This window comes from Oryctolagus cuniculus, chromosome 12 (assembly GCF_051225735.1).
Source record: "Oryctolagus cuniculus isolate XC-2025 breed Fujian yellow rabbit chromosome 12, ASM5122573v1, whole genome shotgun sequence".
In the NCBI taxonomy this organism is placed as follows: Eukaryota; Metazoa; Chordata; class Mammalia; order Lagomorpha; family Leporidae; genus Oryctolagus; species Oryctolagus cuniculus.
Window position 1 is genome coordinate 74800590 of NC_142878.1, and position 14905 is coordinate 74815494.

General features: G+C 43.2%; 1 protein-coding gene across 4 annotated transcripts in view; it reads right to left on the reverse strand.

Moving 5' to 3' along the window:
* The window catches only part of LEO1 (LEO1 component of Paf1/RNA polymerase II complex), a 31805-nt gene that overhangs the window by 8822 nt on the left and 8078 nt on the right, over nucleotides 1–14905 (reverse strand). For all 4 annotated transcript variants that reach the window (XM_017348015.4, XM_002717755.6, XM_008268995.5 and 1 more), the window contains 8 exons: nucleotides 13929–14033; nucleotides 11072–11166; nucleotides 10155–10300; nucleotides 9325–9409; nucleotides 5903–5997; nucleotides 5303–5437; nucleotides 4092–4227; nucleotides 377–563 (listed from right to left, as the gene is read on the reverse strand). In XM_017348015.4, the coding sequence (XP_017203504.3) occupies nucleotides 377–563; nucleotides 4092–4227; nucleotides 5303–5437; nucleotides 5903–5997; nucleotides 9325–9409; nucleotides 10155–10300; nucleotides 11072–11166; nucleotides 13929–14033 (984 nt within the window). The remainder of the gene's footprint in view (nucleotides 1–376; nucleotides 564–4091; nucleotides 4228–5302; nucleotides 5438–5902; nucleotides 5998–9324; nucleotides 9410–10154; nucleotides 10301–11071; nucleotides 11167–13928; nucleotides 14034–14905) is intronic.

Below are 14905 nucleotides of genomic sequence, written 5' to 3' on the forward strand. Positions count from 1 at the left end.
TCACTTGGCTAATCCTCTGCCTGCGGCGCCAGCACCCCGGGTTCTGGTCCTGGTTGGGGTGCCGGTTCTAGTCCCGGTTGCTCCTCTTCCAGTCCAGCTCTCTGCTGTGGCCCGGGAGGGCAGTGGAGGATGGCCCAAGTGCTTGGGTCCCTGCACCCGCATGGGAGACCAGGAGAAGCACCTGGCTCCTGGCTTCGGATTGGCACAGCACCGGCTGTGACGGCCATTTGGGGAGTGAACCAACGGAAGGAAGACCTTTCTCTCTGTTCTCTCTCACTGTCTGTAATTCTACCGATCCAAAAAAAAAAAAAAAAGAAAGAAAAAGAAAAAGAAAAAGTCCAGACCTTGAAACGAGGAAATTCTGCGGCAGACTCACCTCGAATGCCCCCTTTGTATCTGTTTTTGATGGCAGCCAGGCTGATGGACTCCTCGCCTTCCTCCTCCTCATCATAGCGATCAGGTTCTAGGTAACTAGCACTCAGCCCCCGCTGGTGCTGTTTCTCTCTCATTCGCCGCTGCTGAGACTCCCGCCGGATGGAAGCCCTCAAGCGTTCTTCTTCTTTCTGTAAAGGAGCAAATACCCTTATCTACCACGGCTGGAAGGTGTCCTCCAGATCTCATGTGTTGGAAACTTAACCCTCGTGCTAGTTTGAGAGGTGACCTTTGGGAGGCTACTGGGTCAGGACTGACGGATCACCAGGGCTGGCCTTGTAAGGCGGCGAGTGCATGCTCTGTCTCTCTTGCTCGCTTTCACGTGCTCTGCCTCTTCACGTGCCATGGCCCACCGCGCCAGGCTACAGCAAAAAGCGCACCACCAGATGTGCTGCCTTGCTCACAGATGTCCCAGCTGCCAGAACTGTGAGCTAAGAAAACCTCTATTCTTTACAAACTGCCCAGTCAGGGGCATTCAGTTACGGCAACAGGTAACAGACTGAGCCACGATTCAACTTCAAAATAAACTACGTCCTATCTGATCCCACCTTTACCATGAAGTTCAGGCAAATACCTAGAGCAGGCTTCTCCACTTACACCTGGGTTGCCACACACAGTGGCTCTGATGGTTTGAAAGGATGAAGGTGGGGCCGGCATTTTGCCTGCAGCGCCGGCATCCCAGTTCGCATCCCAACTGCTCCACTTCCGATCTAGCTCATTGCTATGGCCTGGGAAAGCAGTGGAAGATGGCCCAAGTGCTTGGGCCCCTGCACCTGCGTGGGAGACCCAGAAGAAGCTCCTGTCTTCTAGCTTCAGATTGGACCAGCTCCAGCCAGAGCAGCCATTTGAGGAGTGAACCAGTAGATGGAAGACTTCTCTGTCTGTAACTCTACCTTTCATACAAATAAATGAAATCTTTAAAAAAAAAAAATAAGGAAGAAAGAAAGGAAGGAGGAAGGATGGATGGATGAAGGCAACAGAGAGGTGAAGAGGCAGGCGGATCCCTCACATTAACTAGCCTGATCATACTTGGCACAAGTGTGACCCTGGGATCTGTGCTGGCCCCTGTGCTGCCAGTCACAGCCCAGAGAACCTCACCCGTGGCCGCTGCATGACTGAACGGATCCCCTGAGCAGTGGAGGCTACCTCTGTTCACCCCTGAACACCTGCCCAGGCTCCACCACAGCCCCTAATCCCAGAGAACTCCCACCAGCTCCTGACAGCAGGATGGGGAGGGCCTGCTGGAGGTGGTGGGATGAGGAATATTCTGGCATTTCTCTGAAGGTCCTCATTCAACTGCTCTGTATCATCATATGCAATTCCAATTCTGTAGCTAAGAACTCTATGGAGCAGACTGTTTCACGAAGCAGTGTCTGGCTATTCTGAGGTTAAAGTAAAATTCTCTGTTGGTAATACAGGGACCAAGGACAAACTAGTTGACTCCTTTACGTTCCCATGGAAGCTGGGGGTTTAGAGGAGGGTTTGGGCTCTCCAAGTGGTTCAGAGAGCTCTCTGGAGAATGCTGAGACTGGAGCCTGCAGCTTCCTCCAGTACCGTCAGCCTGAATAGAAAAGGTGGGAAATAGAGCATGAAGCCAGGCACCAAAGCCAATCCCCCATATACCTCTGGATTAGGCACTGCTACCAGATCTGGTTTAATCAACCCATCACCATGAACAAAATAGAGGATGGAGGAAAAACCAGGAGCTCTGGGGCTGGTGTTGTAGCATAGCAAGTTGGGCCACATCCTGCAATGCTGGTGCCAGTTCAAGTCCTGGCTGCTGCGTTTTCGATCCAGCTCTCTGCTAATGTACTAGGGAAGCAGCAGAAGATGGCCCAAGTGCTTGGGCCCCTGCACCCACACGAGAGACCCAGAAGAAACTGCTGGCTTCAGGCTGGCCCAGTCCTGACTGTTGTGGCCATCTGAGGAATGAACCAGTGATGCAAGATCAACCGTCCCCCCACCCCCCCGAACTCTGCCTTTCAAATAAATCAAAAAGAAAATTAAAAAAAAAAAAAAAAACAAAAAAAAAAACAAAAACGAAAACAGGAGCTCAGGGCCAAACCCTCTGCAAAGCCTGACGATGAGACTGGTAGGGAAGGTCCTGAGGCACTGGGCCATCTCGGCCTCCATGTCCTGCTGCAGTAGAGGGAATCCGTGAGGCAGGCAGGCAGGAAAGGGCGAAGGGCTGGTGTGGGTTAGAGCAGATGTGGAGCAGAGACAAAGAGGCTGTACCACTGCCTTTGGCTTTTCAAAACAAGCACTGCACCAAGCACCAACAGTGGCAGTACGAGCCTAGACTCCAACACGCAGGTCAGCGCCCTAGAATTGAATTTGTGCCTAAATCTGAAAATCTACTGAAGTAGAATGTTGTAAGACGACCTTACAAAAACTTCCACCTAAGCTTACTCGTCACCAGAATCTACTGGCAGCACTCTCCCAAACTCCTAGTACTTTCTCTAGACCAAATCTCTAGCATTTCCAGTGAGTTTTGATGTAGAAGATTTTCATGATCTCTGAAATGACAGGAGAATGTTCTGGTACTTCAATCACCAGGCTGAACTCTCAGGACTGGAGGGGGAGAACCCAGCTCCTGCATCTGTTTTATCACCATCACATCACCTGCCACATGGTTCAGCAGATGCTTAGGAATGGAATCTAGCTCTGTAGTCTTATCAGGCAGGAGGAACAAAGGTGGGCCAGTTATCAAAGAAGGATATACTTTTCTCTAAAGGAAGAGGAGGAGAGAACTTCCACTTTGCTTATGGCCTTGTCTACATTCTGATGGAGTTGTGGATTCAAAAGGCTTCCATAGCCTAGGCAGCTCATGTCAAGAGCCTTGGGTTGTCATTGATATCATATAAGAGTGTTAATTGTTTTTTTGTTTTGTTTTGTTTTGTTTTGACAGAGTGGACAGTGAGAGAGAGAGACAGAGAGAAAGGTCTGCCTTTTGCCATTGGTTCACCCTCCAATGGCCGCTGCAGCCGGCACATCGCGCTGATCCGAAGGCAGGAGCCAGGTGCTTATCCTGGTCTCCCATGGGGTGCAGCCCAAACATTTGGGCCATCCTCCACTGCACTCCCTGGCCACAGCAAAGAGCTGGCCTGGAAGAGGGGCAACCGGGACAGAATCCGGCGCCCCGACCGGGACTAGAACCCGGTGTTCTGGAGCGGCAGGCGGAGGATTAGCCTATTGAGCTGCAGCGCTGGCCATCTATAAGACTGTTAATTGTTAAATTAACAACAGAAGTCACTGTGCACTAGCTCCCCATACAGGACCTCTGTCCTCATTGAGTTGTATTATGAGTTAACTGTAAAACTTGTTCTCAAACAGTGTGTGTGTATGTGTGTATGTGCAAATTGCTGAAATCTTTATCTAGTATAGAGTTGGTCTTCTGTGTACAAAGTTAATTGAAAATGAATCTTAATGGAGAATAGGACTGGCAAGGGGAGAGGGAGGAGCAGGAGGAGGGGTGGGAGTGTGGGTGGGAGGGCGGATATGGTGGGAAGAATAACTATATTCCTAAAGTTGTACTTATGAAATTTATATTCCTTAAAAAAAAAAGTTGGGCCAGTAAGAGAAGATGATGAACAGACATTTTGGGAAATGTTGTTCTTAGTAATACCAGAAAACCCCAGGATAAAGCTTAGCAAACATACCTTAATCATTTCTGTGCGCTGGCATTCAGGATCACGGCCAGCCATTGGTAGGATTCTAATCTTCTGTGTCTTGGAACACCTGTCTGCAAGTGACAGCGTCATCTTTCTATGTGTGGCGCTGTCTGTAGAGTGAGGTCTGCCAGGAAAGGAAAAAAAAAGTGTTTCAACTTATTCATCAAGTACACTCTCGAGCCAGTCATAGCCACACCCCCAAAACAAGAGGCCAAAACAAGAGAAAAAAACGAGCCAGGACACACAGCTGAACCACTGGAGGGGAACTGAGAGTGTTCTTTCGTCTGTGCTCACTGAGGCAGTCCTCGTCTCATCTCAGTGGACACGAGAAACAGCACTGCTGTGGAAAGGGCTCGACACAGAACCATCACCTTCTAGAAGCAGTAAACAGACAGCTTCAAGCAGCCTCAGCGGGATGCTATGTGCCAGGCACTGGCACTGCACTTTCTGCCTTACATGCTATTTAACTGTCCTAACTTTGTTTTCACACTTTTTAGATGAGGAAACAGGTGAAGAGAGGGGGAGAAAGTTGCACAGGTCACATAAGTGGAAATGGGATTCAAATGCAAGCCCATCTGATTCCAAAGCCAACCATTTGATCATTACAGTTCTTAGAAAGAAAATCATATCAGTATTACTGTGCCCCCTCTAAGGATAAGTCCTACCCAAGGAGGACGGTCTCCAGAGAATGAAGAAAAGCATGAACACCTCAGGGTAGGCCTACACGGTCTAGAGAAGGCAAATGCCTTTGCCGGCTGCCTATGTGCTCCGGTCTTCCTGGGGGACACATGCCTGCCGTGGTGCTGCATGTGACAGCCTATGGCAGTGGGATGAACCCCAGTCCTGCTCCATCATCTCACAGCCCTTCCCCTGGCTGCAAGCACACCTTCATCCTTTAGCTACCAATCTGTCTCTCTCAGAGGAATTCTATTAAAAAGAAAGGACACAGTGTGAGCAGCAGAGACGAGTATTCAATGCCTTGTGGCAGGGTAACAGTCACTGGAATTAGTAAACCAACACTCCGGATTATATAACAGTCCCTTCTACGTCTGGTAGGCAGGACCTGGTTCCCTGAGAAATGGCAACTTTCAGTGTACTTTTATACTGTGGAGATACACCAATCAGGGATCAGGCATTATGGACAAATCTCTATCTTGCTGCTTTCACCAAAAAATTGTTTGCTCCATAAGAATAGTTACCTGAACGTGAGTTTCGTTTTAAAGACGGCTTGTCCCTGAAGACCGGTACCTTGTCTTATGAACAGATGATTGTGGTCACCTTGCAGTGGAGCTTTGTACACATCAAACACTTCGTTGCCCAAATGCAGGGACATGCTGAAAACAAGGAGCACTTCACTTAGTAAACCCAAGGAGCTTCCACCCTCCCATCTCACTTGGCTAAAAATGCGACTCAACTGCTCTTTGTTTGTGTACAAGGAATTCAGATGGACAGAAAACAAAAAAGTCACGATGAGAAAAACCGACTACACAGAAGGAACAGGTGCTGTACATTTACCCAGCCTCTATTATGTTCCTGGAGAAAGATAAATTTTCTAAAATATCAAGTGGTAAGCAGTATACAAAGGTGGGTGGGGGGAAGCTTAACTTTTCCAAATTAATAGCTGTATCCATCCAAAGAGGATGACCACACTTCTGGCTTCCCTTTTAATGTCTCCCACCAGCCTACGACTTCCAAGTATTTATTCTAGTCAGGCATTCTACAGGGCCCTGTGCCGTAACCTGGTCCCTCCTAGCAGCTAATGCTGGGTATCTGGGGTCTCTCGGGAGGTCTGTGCTCACCTTCCATCTGACCATTTAACGATCCGAGCATTGCTCTCTTTGATCTCATTTCCTTCTTCATCCCGGCGGATCCTCCATCGTATGGTATTTTCCACCTATTTGAAAACACAGAGACTTAGGAAATTGTGGTTTAACTGACTCTGTGCTTCTTTCCTCCCCAAGGGACACGTAACCATAGAGTAAGTCTATGGAGACAGTAGCAGAAAAACAGACAACACTGAAATCTCTTGTTGGATACATTAAAAACAGGAAAAAATTTGCTTAAGAGGACTTCTGAGTTCCCAGTATCAGAATCACAGAAGCAGCTTACAGGCAAATTCTGAATCTGCAGTAGCCTTGGATGTTCTAAGACACGGTAAAAACTATGAGGGACAGCAGTAAAGCTTGAGTCCATATGAGCAATTCAGAAATGAGATCCCTATATAAATGGGGCTCTCTCAAACACCACAGAAGTGGGACCAAAAACCTCTGCCTACTGACCCAGGAGACAGGGATGCTCACCACATCTGGGGAAGTCCTATTATGAAAACTAAAGTCAGTGGGATTTCCAAGAATATATGGCAAACTAAATACATGCAATTTATCACTATTGCCTCCTAGGAACCTGCTAGAATAACAGTCAGGAATTAAAAAAGGAATATACTCACAAGGGAAAAAGGAATGCAAATGAAATTGGCAATAGTTAAAAGAGATGTCAACATTCCGCAAACTGGTAATTTCAAAACCATGCTTTGAGCCAGTGTTATGGTACAGTGGGCTAAGTGCTGCTTATGACACCAGTGACCCATGTCTGAGTGCTGGCTCAAGTCCTGGCTGCTCCCCTTCCAATCCAGCTTCTACCAATGTACCTGGGAAGGCAGCAGAACATGGCCCAAGTACTGGGATCCCTGCCACCCGAGTAAGAGACCCAGTGGGAGTTCTTGGCTCCTGGCTGTGGCCTAGCCAAGACCTGGCTGTTGCGGACATTTGGGGAGTAAACCAGCAGATAGAAGAGCTTTCCCTCTCTCTCACTCTTGCCTTTCAAAAAAGTAAACAAATATTAAAAAGAAGAAACCCTAAAACCATGCTGCCTTATAGCTGTTCCCTCATTCTTAACCTCCAAAACATCTGCTTCTATCCCCACTTAGATTTTTTGGATCTCCACTCTGTTGCTGGGTCCTAATGGTTCCCTTGCACCATTTCCCCATACTCGATTCCTCACTAAATAAGCAGTTATAAAGTCAGCTGATCAAAAAACTTGACAATATTCATGATTGAAAATATCACGGCTAAGATTTGCTTCAAAATAGTCTGGGGAAGGTGGAGGCACGGAATGCAAGTGAAGCAAGGCTGAGTACTGCCGAAGTGGGTGATGGGCACCTGACAGCTCACTCTCCTGTTCTATGTTTGACATTTTCCTCAATAAGAAACTAAAATCTGTCACCATTCCTATTTTCCCTGTCCTACAAAACATGCTAGCCACAAAGAAATATGCAAACATATAAAGGTCATTATTAAATAAAAAGCACCATTTTGAAAAAAATGCTTTTGATTATATAAAGTGATTCAAGTAATAATGACATAAGTATAGTGCACACTGTGAGGTCACACCCAACTGGAATAAAGGACATGCGAAAGTACTTCTAAAGCCAAAAGACCTCATAGAGGTACATCAACTTGTACCTGGTTCCTTGTTCATTACAGAATCAGCCATGCCATTAGCCATTCTTTAAGACGGGTCAGCCTAGTATTAAATGTCACTCAAGCAACAAGGGATGCATGGTTATTTCCCATCACACACTGAGGTTGTAAAAGACAGCTGTCTAAAGACACTTTGTACTGTGAAGGGCTGAGAGTTTAACACAAAATAGTGATTACTAAACTCTGATGCCCATCTAGTATCTATGTATCTAGAATTTAGTATCACATGGTCTGAAAATATGATGGACATACTGCTATCTGTTGATGCACCATGACAGTAGGGAGGAAAAAAAGGAAACAAAAAGATAAATGAGTTGATAAAAAAACAACTACTGGGGGCTGATGCTGTGGTATAGTGGGCTAAGCCATGGCTGCAGCGCTGGCATCCTGTATGGGCGCCAGTTTGCATCCTGGCTGCTCCTCTTCTGATCCAGCTCTCTGCTATGGCCTGGGAAAGCAGTAGAAGATGGCCCAAGTGCTTAGGCCCCTGCACCCATAGTGGGAGACCCAGAAGCTGCTCCAGGCTCCTGGCTTTGGATTGGCTCAGCTCTGGCCATTGCAGCCATTTGGGGAGTGAACCAGTAGATGAAGACCTTTCTCTCTATCTATAACTCTACTGCTCAAGTTAAAAAAAAAAAAAAAAAGCAACTACCATATTAATTTGCATAAACAACAGGAATTAAAGAAAGGCAGAACAAGGCCAGAGGCACTTAACAGCCAAGAGGCATTCATATTGCTACGCCTGTCAATAAACACACATTTTCCATGGAGATATTAGCACTTGGGCTAATGGTGGAGGGCTGGCAGAAGGAAGACAGTGAAAAAAACAAAAATAGTCTAATTACTATACCTATTGTATGACCTTGAACCAATTACTGGCATCTGTTTATTACCATTTACTGATTTGATTTCCTTTGCCTTTTCTTTTCTTTCTTTCTTTTTTTTTTTTTTTTAAGCTTTATTTTATTTATTTGAAGGGGAGAGTTAGAGAGAAATGGAAAGAGAAGAGATCTTCCATCCACAGGTCATTCCCCAAATGGCTGCAATGGCAGGACTGGGCCGGCCAAAGCCAGCAGCCAGAAGCTTCATCTGGGTCTCTCACATGGGTATTTATGTATTTAAAATGTATAGCTCAGTTTCAGTATCAGGGGTTCAACTGCCTTTTCTTCCTGTGTAGAACTCAACTCTAAAACATCTACTTACTTACAAGATTAATGAACCCCACTTTGACAAAACACTATAGTAAAAAGGGAGAGAGAAGCATTAATGGGAATTTCTGTCACATGATTCTCTCCTAAAAGTCATCAAGAACAAGCAGAAGAACACAATGAGCTGTAAGGAGAAGTGCTAGGTACCAGGGATAAATTCTTCTTTTGAATATAATTTTAATATACAAACAGCCTGAAGAATTTCCTCTTTAGGAGGTTGTTAAAATTTACCCACAGTACACATGAAGGGAATTCTAAATACTGTACCACAATATTACTGATTCTGAAGAAGGTAGCTATCAATTTTTAAAAAACATCAAAAAAAGAAAAAATAGTATAACAGCAAAGAAACTAGCAGCTTTTTCGGAGAAAAAGCGGTAGATTTCTTTCCTCAAAAATATTCTGGATCCTAGGTTTCAGCACCCAAAAATTCTGAAGAGGTAGTTAATTTATTTGCTGACAGACAAGAAACATAAACAGTCATTTCAAAAGCTCAAATTTCAAGTTAGGAAGAGATAAAAGGTGGAATGATACCTTCAATTTTAACCTCGTTCTACCTTCTTCATCCAGCATTTCCTCATCTTCAAATTCATCTTCATAATATTGGGGATCAAAAGGTCTACAAATTGTTTTAAAAATAAAATGTTAACCACATATCATATAGAATATTACTGCTTTGTAATACTATTGCTATTAATAGAGAACAACATATTAAAAACCCATAATGTAAGATTAAAATCATAATGGCCAAATATCTTTATACTCAATTTCAAGGAAGTATTCAAATAACCATTATTTTAAGAAATGTGGTCTAACACATACTGCTTGACTAAATAGTCAAAATACTATTTATTCTTACGTAAGTCTTAAAAAGAATAGGCCACTTACGCTTGCTTTGCTTTCCATATCATTTTCCTTGAGGCAAAAACAGTTCTAATTACAAAGGAGCTCAAGTGTTATCTCAGTAAATAATACATACCAACACTAAGTTAAGTGCCCCAAACCATGAGCTTTTCTAGATCTACAATGGCTGCTACCACAGACATTTGCAGCATCTCTAGCAAATTTTAGCACTCTCAATTTCAGCTTTTTCAGGACTCTATTAGTTAAACAATATCTTGAACACTTATGATGACTATTAAATTCACAAGAAAGTCTCAAACTACCAAAAACAATCATAAGCATGAAAGTCCCCCTTACCAGCAGCCTGACTTGTTCTATCGCAGATTACCCTTGATTTGACCAATGATACATGACCAATTTTCCATTTTTTGCCATTAGTCAACTCAATGTAAGTAAGAAAGATACCAACATTCCATATATTTCTATTCAGCATCCAGAAACGTTTTAATTGATTCCCATACCTGGGCTCTACACTGAGAAAGTTGGGCAGTTTAACAAAATATAAGTCGTTTCCTAAATCTGTATTTACTTTGGGTATTTCTACTTCTATTCTGGTCTCGGGAATTGGCTCCTCCTCCTGTTGATCCTGAGGCAATCCATTTTCATCCTAGTAAGACAACCACAGAATGTTAGAGCTTGGTGGGACTTTAGAAATGGCCTAGTTCAAGTTTCACACTTAAATTACACACGTGAGTAGGAAGTATATTTCAACATCATTTGAAGACTAATACAGCCCACAGTCCCTGCTCCTACCCTCCAAACACCTCTAAAAACCTCATAGGAAATAAGATCAGTTTGGATGCAGCAGTACAAAAAAAAAAAGTCTCCTCCACGATAAATCTATCTTCCAAGTATCCATCAAATAGAAGAGTGGAATTCATCAACACTTCTAATACAAAGTCACTCTGACAATTAAAGTCAGAGAGAAAAATAAACAAAATCAAGAAATCAATGAAAATTATCAACACAGTATACACTTCTTAGCATGGGCAAGAAAAACAAAGTCAATGGTTCACCCCTAAGGCATGGCACCAACTTCATGTTAGGCATTTATTTCTACTTTCCCTAGTTGGAGTTCTGGGTGCCAGGCCTCAACCTACCCCAACCCTGACTGCTGGGGAATGAACCAGTGGACAGAAGATCTCTGTTTCTCTCCATCTCTCTGCCTTTCAAATAAAATGAAAATAAATTTAAAAATTTTTTAAAGAATAAATTAAAAAAAGAATTCTCTACATAACTAACAAGTCATCTATCATTGTATTTTCACAATATCATTCAGTTAATCAACTTCTTCTTGAAGTAAGAGAAACCTTTGCCTCTGAAACTTTTTATTTAGCCTTACATAAGGGGACAGGTTCTTATTAGTAATTTTCCTTACAATAGGTTGTCCTGGAGTAGGTGGCTTATCTTCTCCATCACTTCCTGAAGATATATCATCTGCACCTCCAAATAGATCCATGGTTCCACTATTATCTACAAAGCAAGAAGAAAAATGCTCAGCATTAGTATCTGAAACTCTTCCAAGCTCATCACTTCAACACATTCTCAAGTTTTCTGCATCAGGAAACCATCCCAAACACAACTCTGAGCCTATCTCTCAAAGACCTGACTATTCTTTGTGGAAAGGACGGGCAAATGGGCTGAAGGGCAAAGCTGCACAAGAAGCACTTTCTTCACACTCTCAACTCTTGGCTGTCCACTTTCCTTTATGCCCCAGGAGCTAACTGAGGTGTTACCTCAGTTTAGGTACTCAAAGCTGGGACTCAACACAGACCCATTCTCTGTATAAGTCTCTCAGGTTTCAGAACTAGAGATCCATATCTGCACAGGCCCTATCCTCACAAGAAGATACCACCAAAGAACAGGCAAAAAGCAACAACCCACATCAACCAATAAACCAAGGTGGGGCCCTGGAGTAGGTAAACAAACACAAGAGTGGTTGAAAAGTGACAGCTCCAGGGTGATAAAAACAGCATTTTTTTTTATTTGACAGATAGAATTATAGACAGGGAGAGAGAGACTGAGAGAAAGGTCTTCCTTCCGTTGGTTCACTCCCCAAATGGCTGCCATGGCCGGCACTGCACCTATCTGAAGCCAGGAGCCAGGTGCTTCTTCTTGGTCTCCCATGCAGGTGCAGAGGCCCAAGCACCTGGGCCATCCTCCACTGCCCTCCTGGGACTAGAAACCAGTGCCCATATGGGATGCCAGCGCCGCAGGCAGAGGATTAACCAAGTGAGCCACAGTGCCGGCCCAAAACAGCATTTTAAGTGTTAAAGTGATCATATGGATAGGATTAAGTGTTTGGTAATAATTATAGATAGAATTAAATAGGAATGAATGCTCCAACACAGGAAGCAGTCCATACAAAAGATTCATTGAATGACAATTGCTTTAAGTTGCACTCTGACCTCAGAATCAGCCCTTAAGGCATTCTGGTCTGGCTGAAAAGCCAATGGTACTATTTCAGGCATGGAAAGCCAAGTCACTGTGGCAAAAAGTGTCTTATATGAAGGACCTCTGTGGGTCAGATCCCAGTGGAAAGAAACGGTCATCAAAGAAGGATGTATTTTTCTCTGAAGGGAGGAAAGAGCTTCCACTTTGCTTATGGCCCTGTCTAAATACTGAAGGAGTTTGTAGATTCAAAAGGTTTCCATAGCCTAGGTAGCACATGTCAAGAGCCTTGGCTGATTACTTACGTCATACATAAGAGTGTTAATTGTAAATTAACAACAGGAGTCACTGTGCACTTACTTCCCATGCAGAACCTCTGTCCTCAGAGTTAAAGTAAAACTTGTTCTCAAAGATTTATTTCGTTCTAGTGTATTAAGTGGAAGATATTCTTATGTCTCATAAGTTATAGTTATGTTTAAGTGCTTGCAAAAAATATATCATTCTTGGGTTCTTCTTTAAAGCTAATTAAGTTTCTCAAAAAAATGCTTTAAAAAAAAAAAGTGAAATCAACTTTGAGATGCAATGACTTTGAACAACCCTTGTCTTGAATGTTGCAGAACAGTTTTTTTTTCCCATAAAATTTGTTGAACTCTACTTACTAGAGTTAATCTTTTGCATATAAAGTTAACTGAAGATAGATCTTAGTAAAAAATAAGACTGGGAATAGGAGAGGGAGGAGGAAGAGGGGTGGGAGAGGGTGAATATGATGGGAAGAATCACTATGTTCCTAAAGTTGTATTTATGAGATGCATAAAGTTTATATTCCTTAAATAAAAAGTGACAGCTTGAAATGAAGATTATGGAAGTTATAATTAATGGTAATGACAGGTTTAGAATAAAACGATGAGGCAGTGACTGAGATAGGTTGGAGGATCAGATCGCTGAAACAGAAATGGCCTTTAAAGCTGGGTATTGAAAGTTCATCTGTGTGATAAAATCACCAAACTATATTTGGCCTGGCCCAGCCCTGGCCATTGTGGCCATTTGGGGAGTGAACCAGTGATGGAAGATCTCTGTCTCTCCTCTCTCTCTCTAACTCTGACTTTCAAATAAATAAATAAATCTTAAAAAAAAAAAAAAAAAGATACATGGATTCTAACTTGGATCATGCAATCCCAAAGTTTACACATATAACTGCGAGTTACAGATCTTTAAGTAACCCCAGAGCTTGCTGTTCTGTCCAGTTCTCTCCTTTTCTCTAGCTGAGCTTCTAAATATTTGCTCTAGTTGTATGACTTACAACAATTTATATAAGCTAGTTAACATTAGCACCTGGTTACCATTCAGCACAATAATGCCCATATGTAATCAAACCTGTTTTTACTGTGACTTTTATACTAACATCTCCATTACACAGTGATTTGTCATTTGCAAACATCATCAGACACAGAGAAGAATATGTAACTCTCCTTCTATCCTTACAACAAATAAACTTAACACTGGGTTTTTATGAACTCTTTATGTAACCCCTGGCTTGAAGAACCAGTTTTTTCACTGGATAAAAAACTGTCGAGTCCCAGGTGCCCTGGGACATTCATTATTCAAACTGAAGAATGGACACTGTCATCCCCATACCAATCAAGGACTCAGACCTCTATCAGTGGATTCACTCCAATTATAAGCACAGAGACAGGTTCTTCTTCATGATTAAGCATGAGCAGCTTCTCATACCTGTACCACTCCTTTGGGTAGTCTGAACATACCCACACCTTTCTGTAGGTCTTGCAGGCTGGGGTAAACACACTATAGTTTGCCATACAGACATATGGAGATAATGGGGATACCTTTCGGCACCTCAGCGTCACTATCCGCTTCTGAATCAGATGCAATTGCGTTCTTGCGCTTCATTCGTAAAACTTCATCTTCACTATCACTGCCTCTTGCAGATTCTGTAGAAGTAGAAGTGAAGTTCTGCATAATCACAGCTACAACATAACCATGAATTTAACAGTTCAAAAACAATGGGAAACAAACTATGGTACACCCATAAAATGAAATACTACTCAGCAATAATCAGGTGTGAACCACTGATCCATGCAATAATTTGGATGAATCTAAAATCCAATATGCTTACTGAAAGAAGCCAATATGAAAAGGGGACATACTTACTGTACAATGCCGTTTATATGACATTCTCGAAAGGACAAAAGGCATGGCAGGTGCCAGCAGTGGGGGGTGGGGTGGGTGAAGGGCATGAAACTTTGTGATACAATTTAAGACTCATTATAGAAAGAAGCAAAGGTAAAAATATTAGAGAGAAATGAATCATTACTTCTGGATGGTATGGTTGTTTACCTGAAAACTTCATGAGCATCAAACGGAGTACTGCGAAACGCAGAGAAGTTAAGTAGGATGACCAGCTACACGGTTCCTTTTAATGATCCTAATCTCGAGCCAGTCTGCTAGTATCTCAGAGGTAAATGCTCAGATATTAAAGATTCTGCTAAAAGTACGAACATCCCTACTCTAGTCACCAAATACTTACTGAAGTCTCAATCTATACAGACCTAGGTGCATTTTTGTAAATATTCTGCCCTGCTCTCTCAGTATGTCTAAATGTGGTTTTGAATACTATCCTGTGAGGTGTGTGCTACAGGGGGAAAGATCCCCCCATATTAAAGCTAAGAAGATATGGGGCGGGCATCGTGGTGCAGCAGGTTAAGCCAATGCTTGAGACACCACATCCCATATCAGAGTGCCAGTTCGAGTCCTAGGAATTCTGCTTCCAATCCAGCTCCTGATAATGCACCTGCGAAGCAGC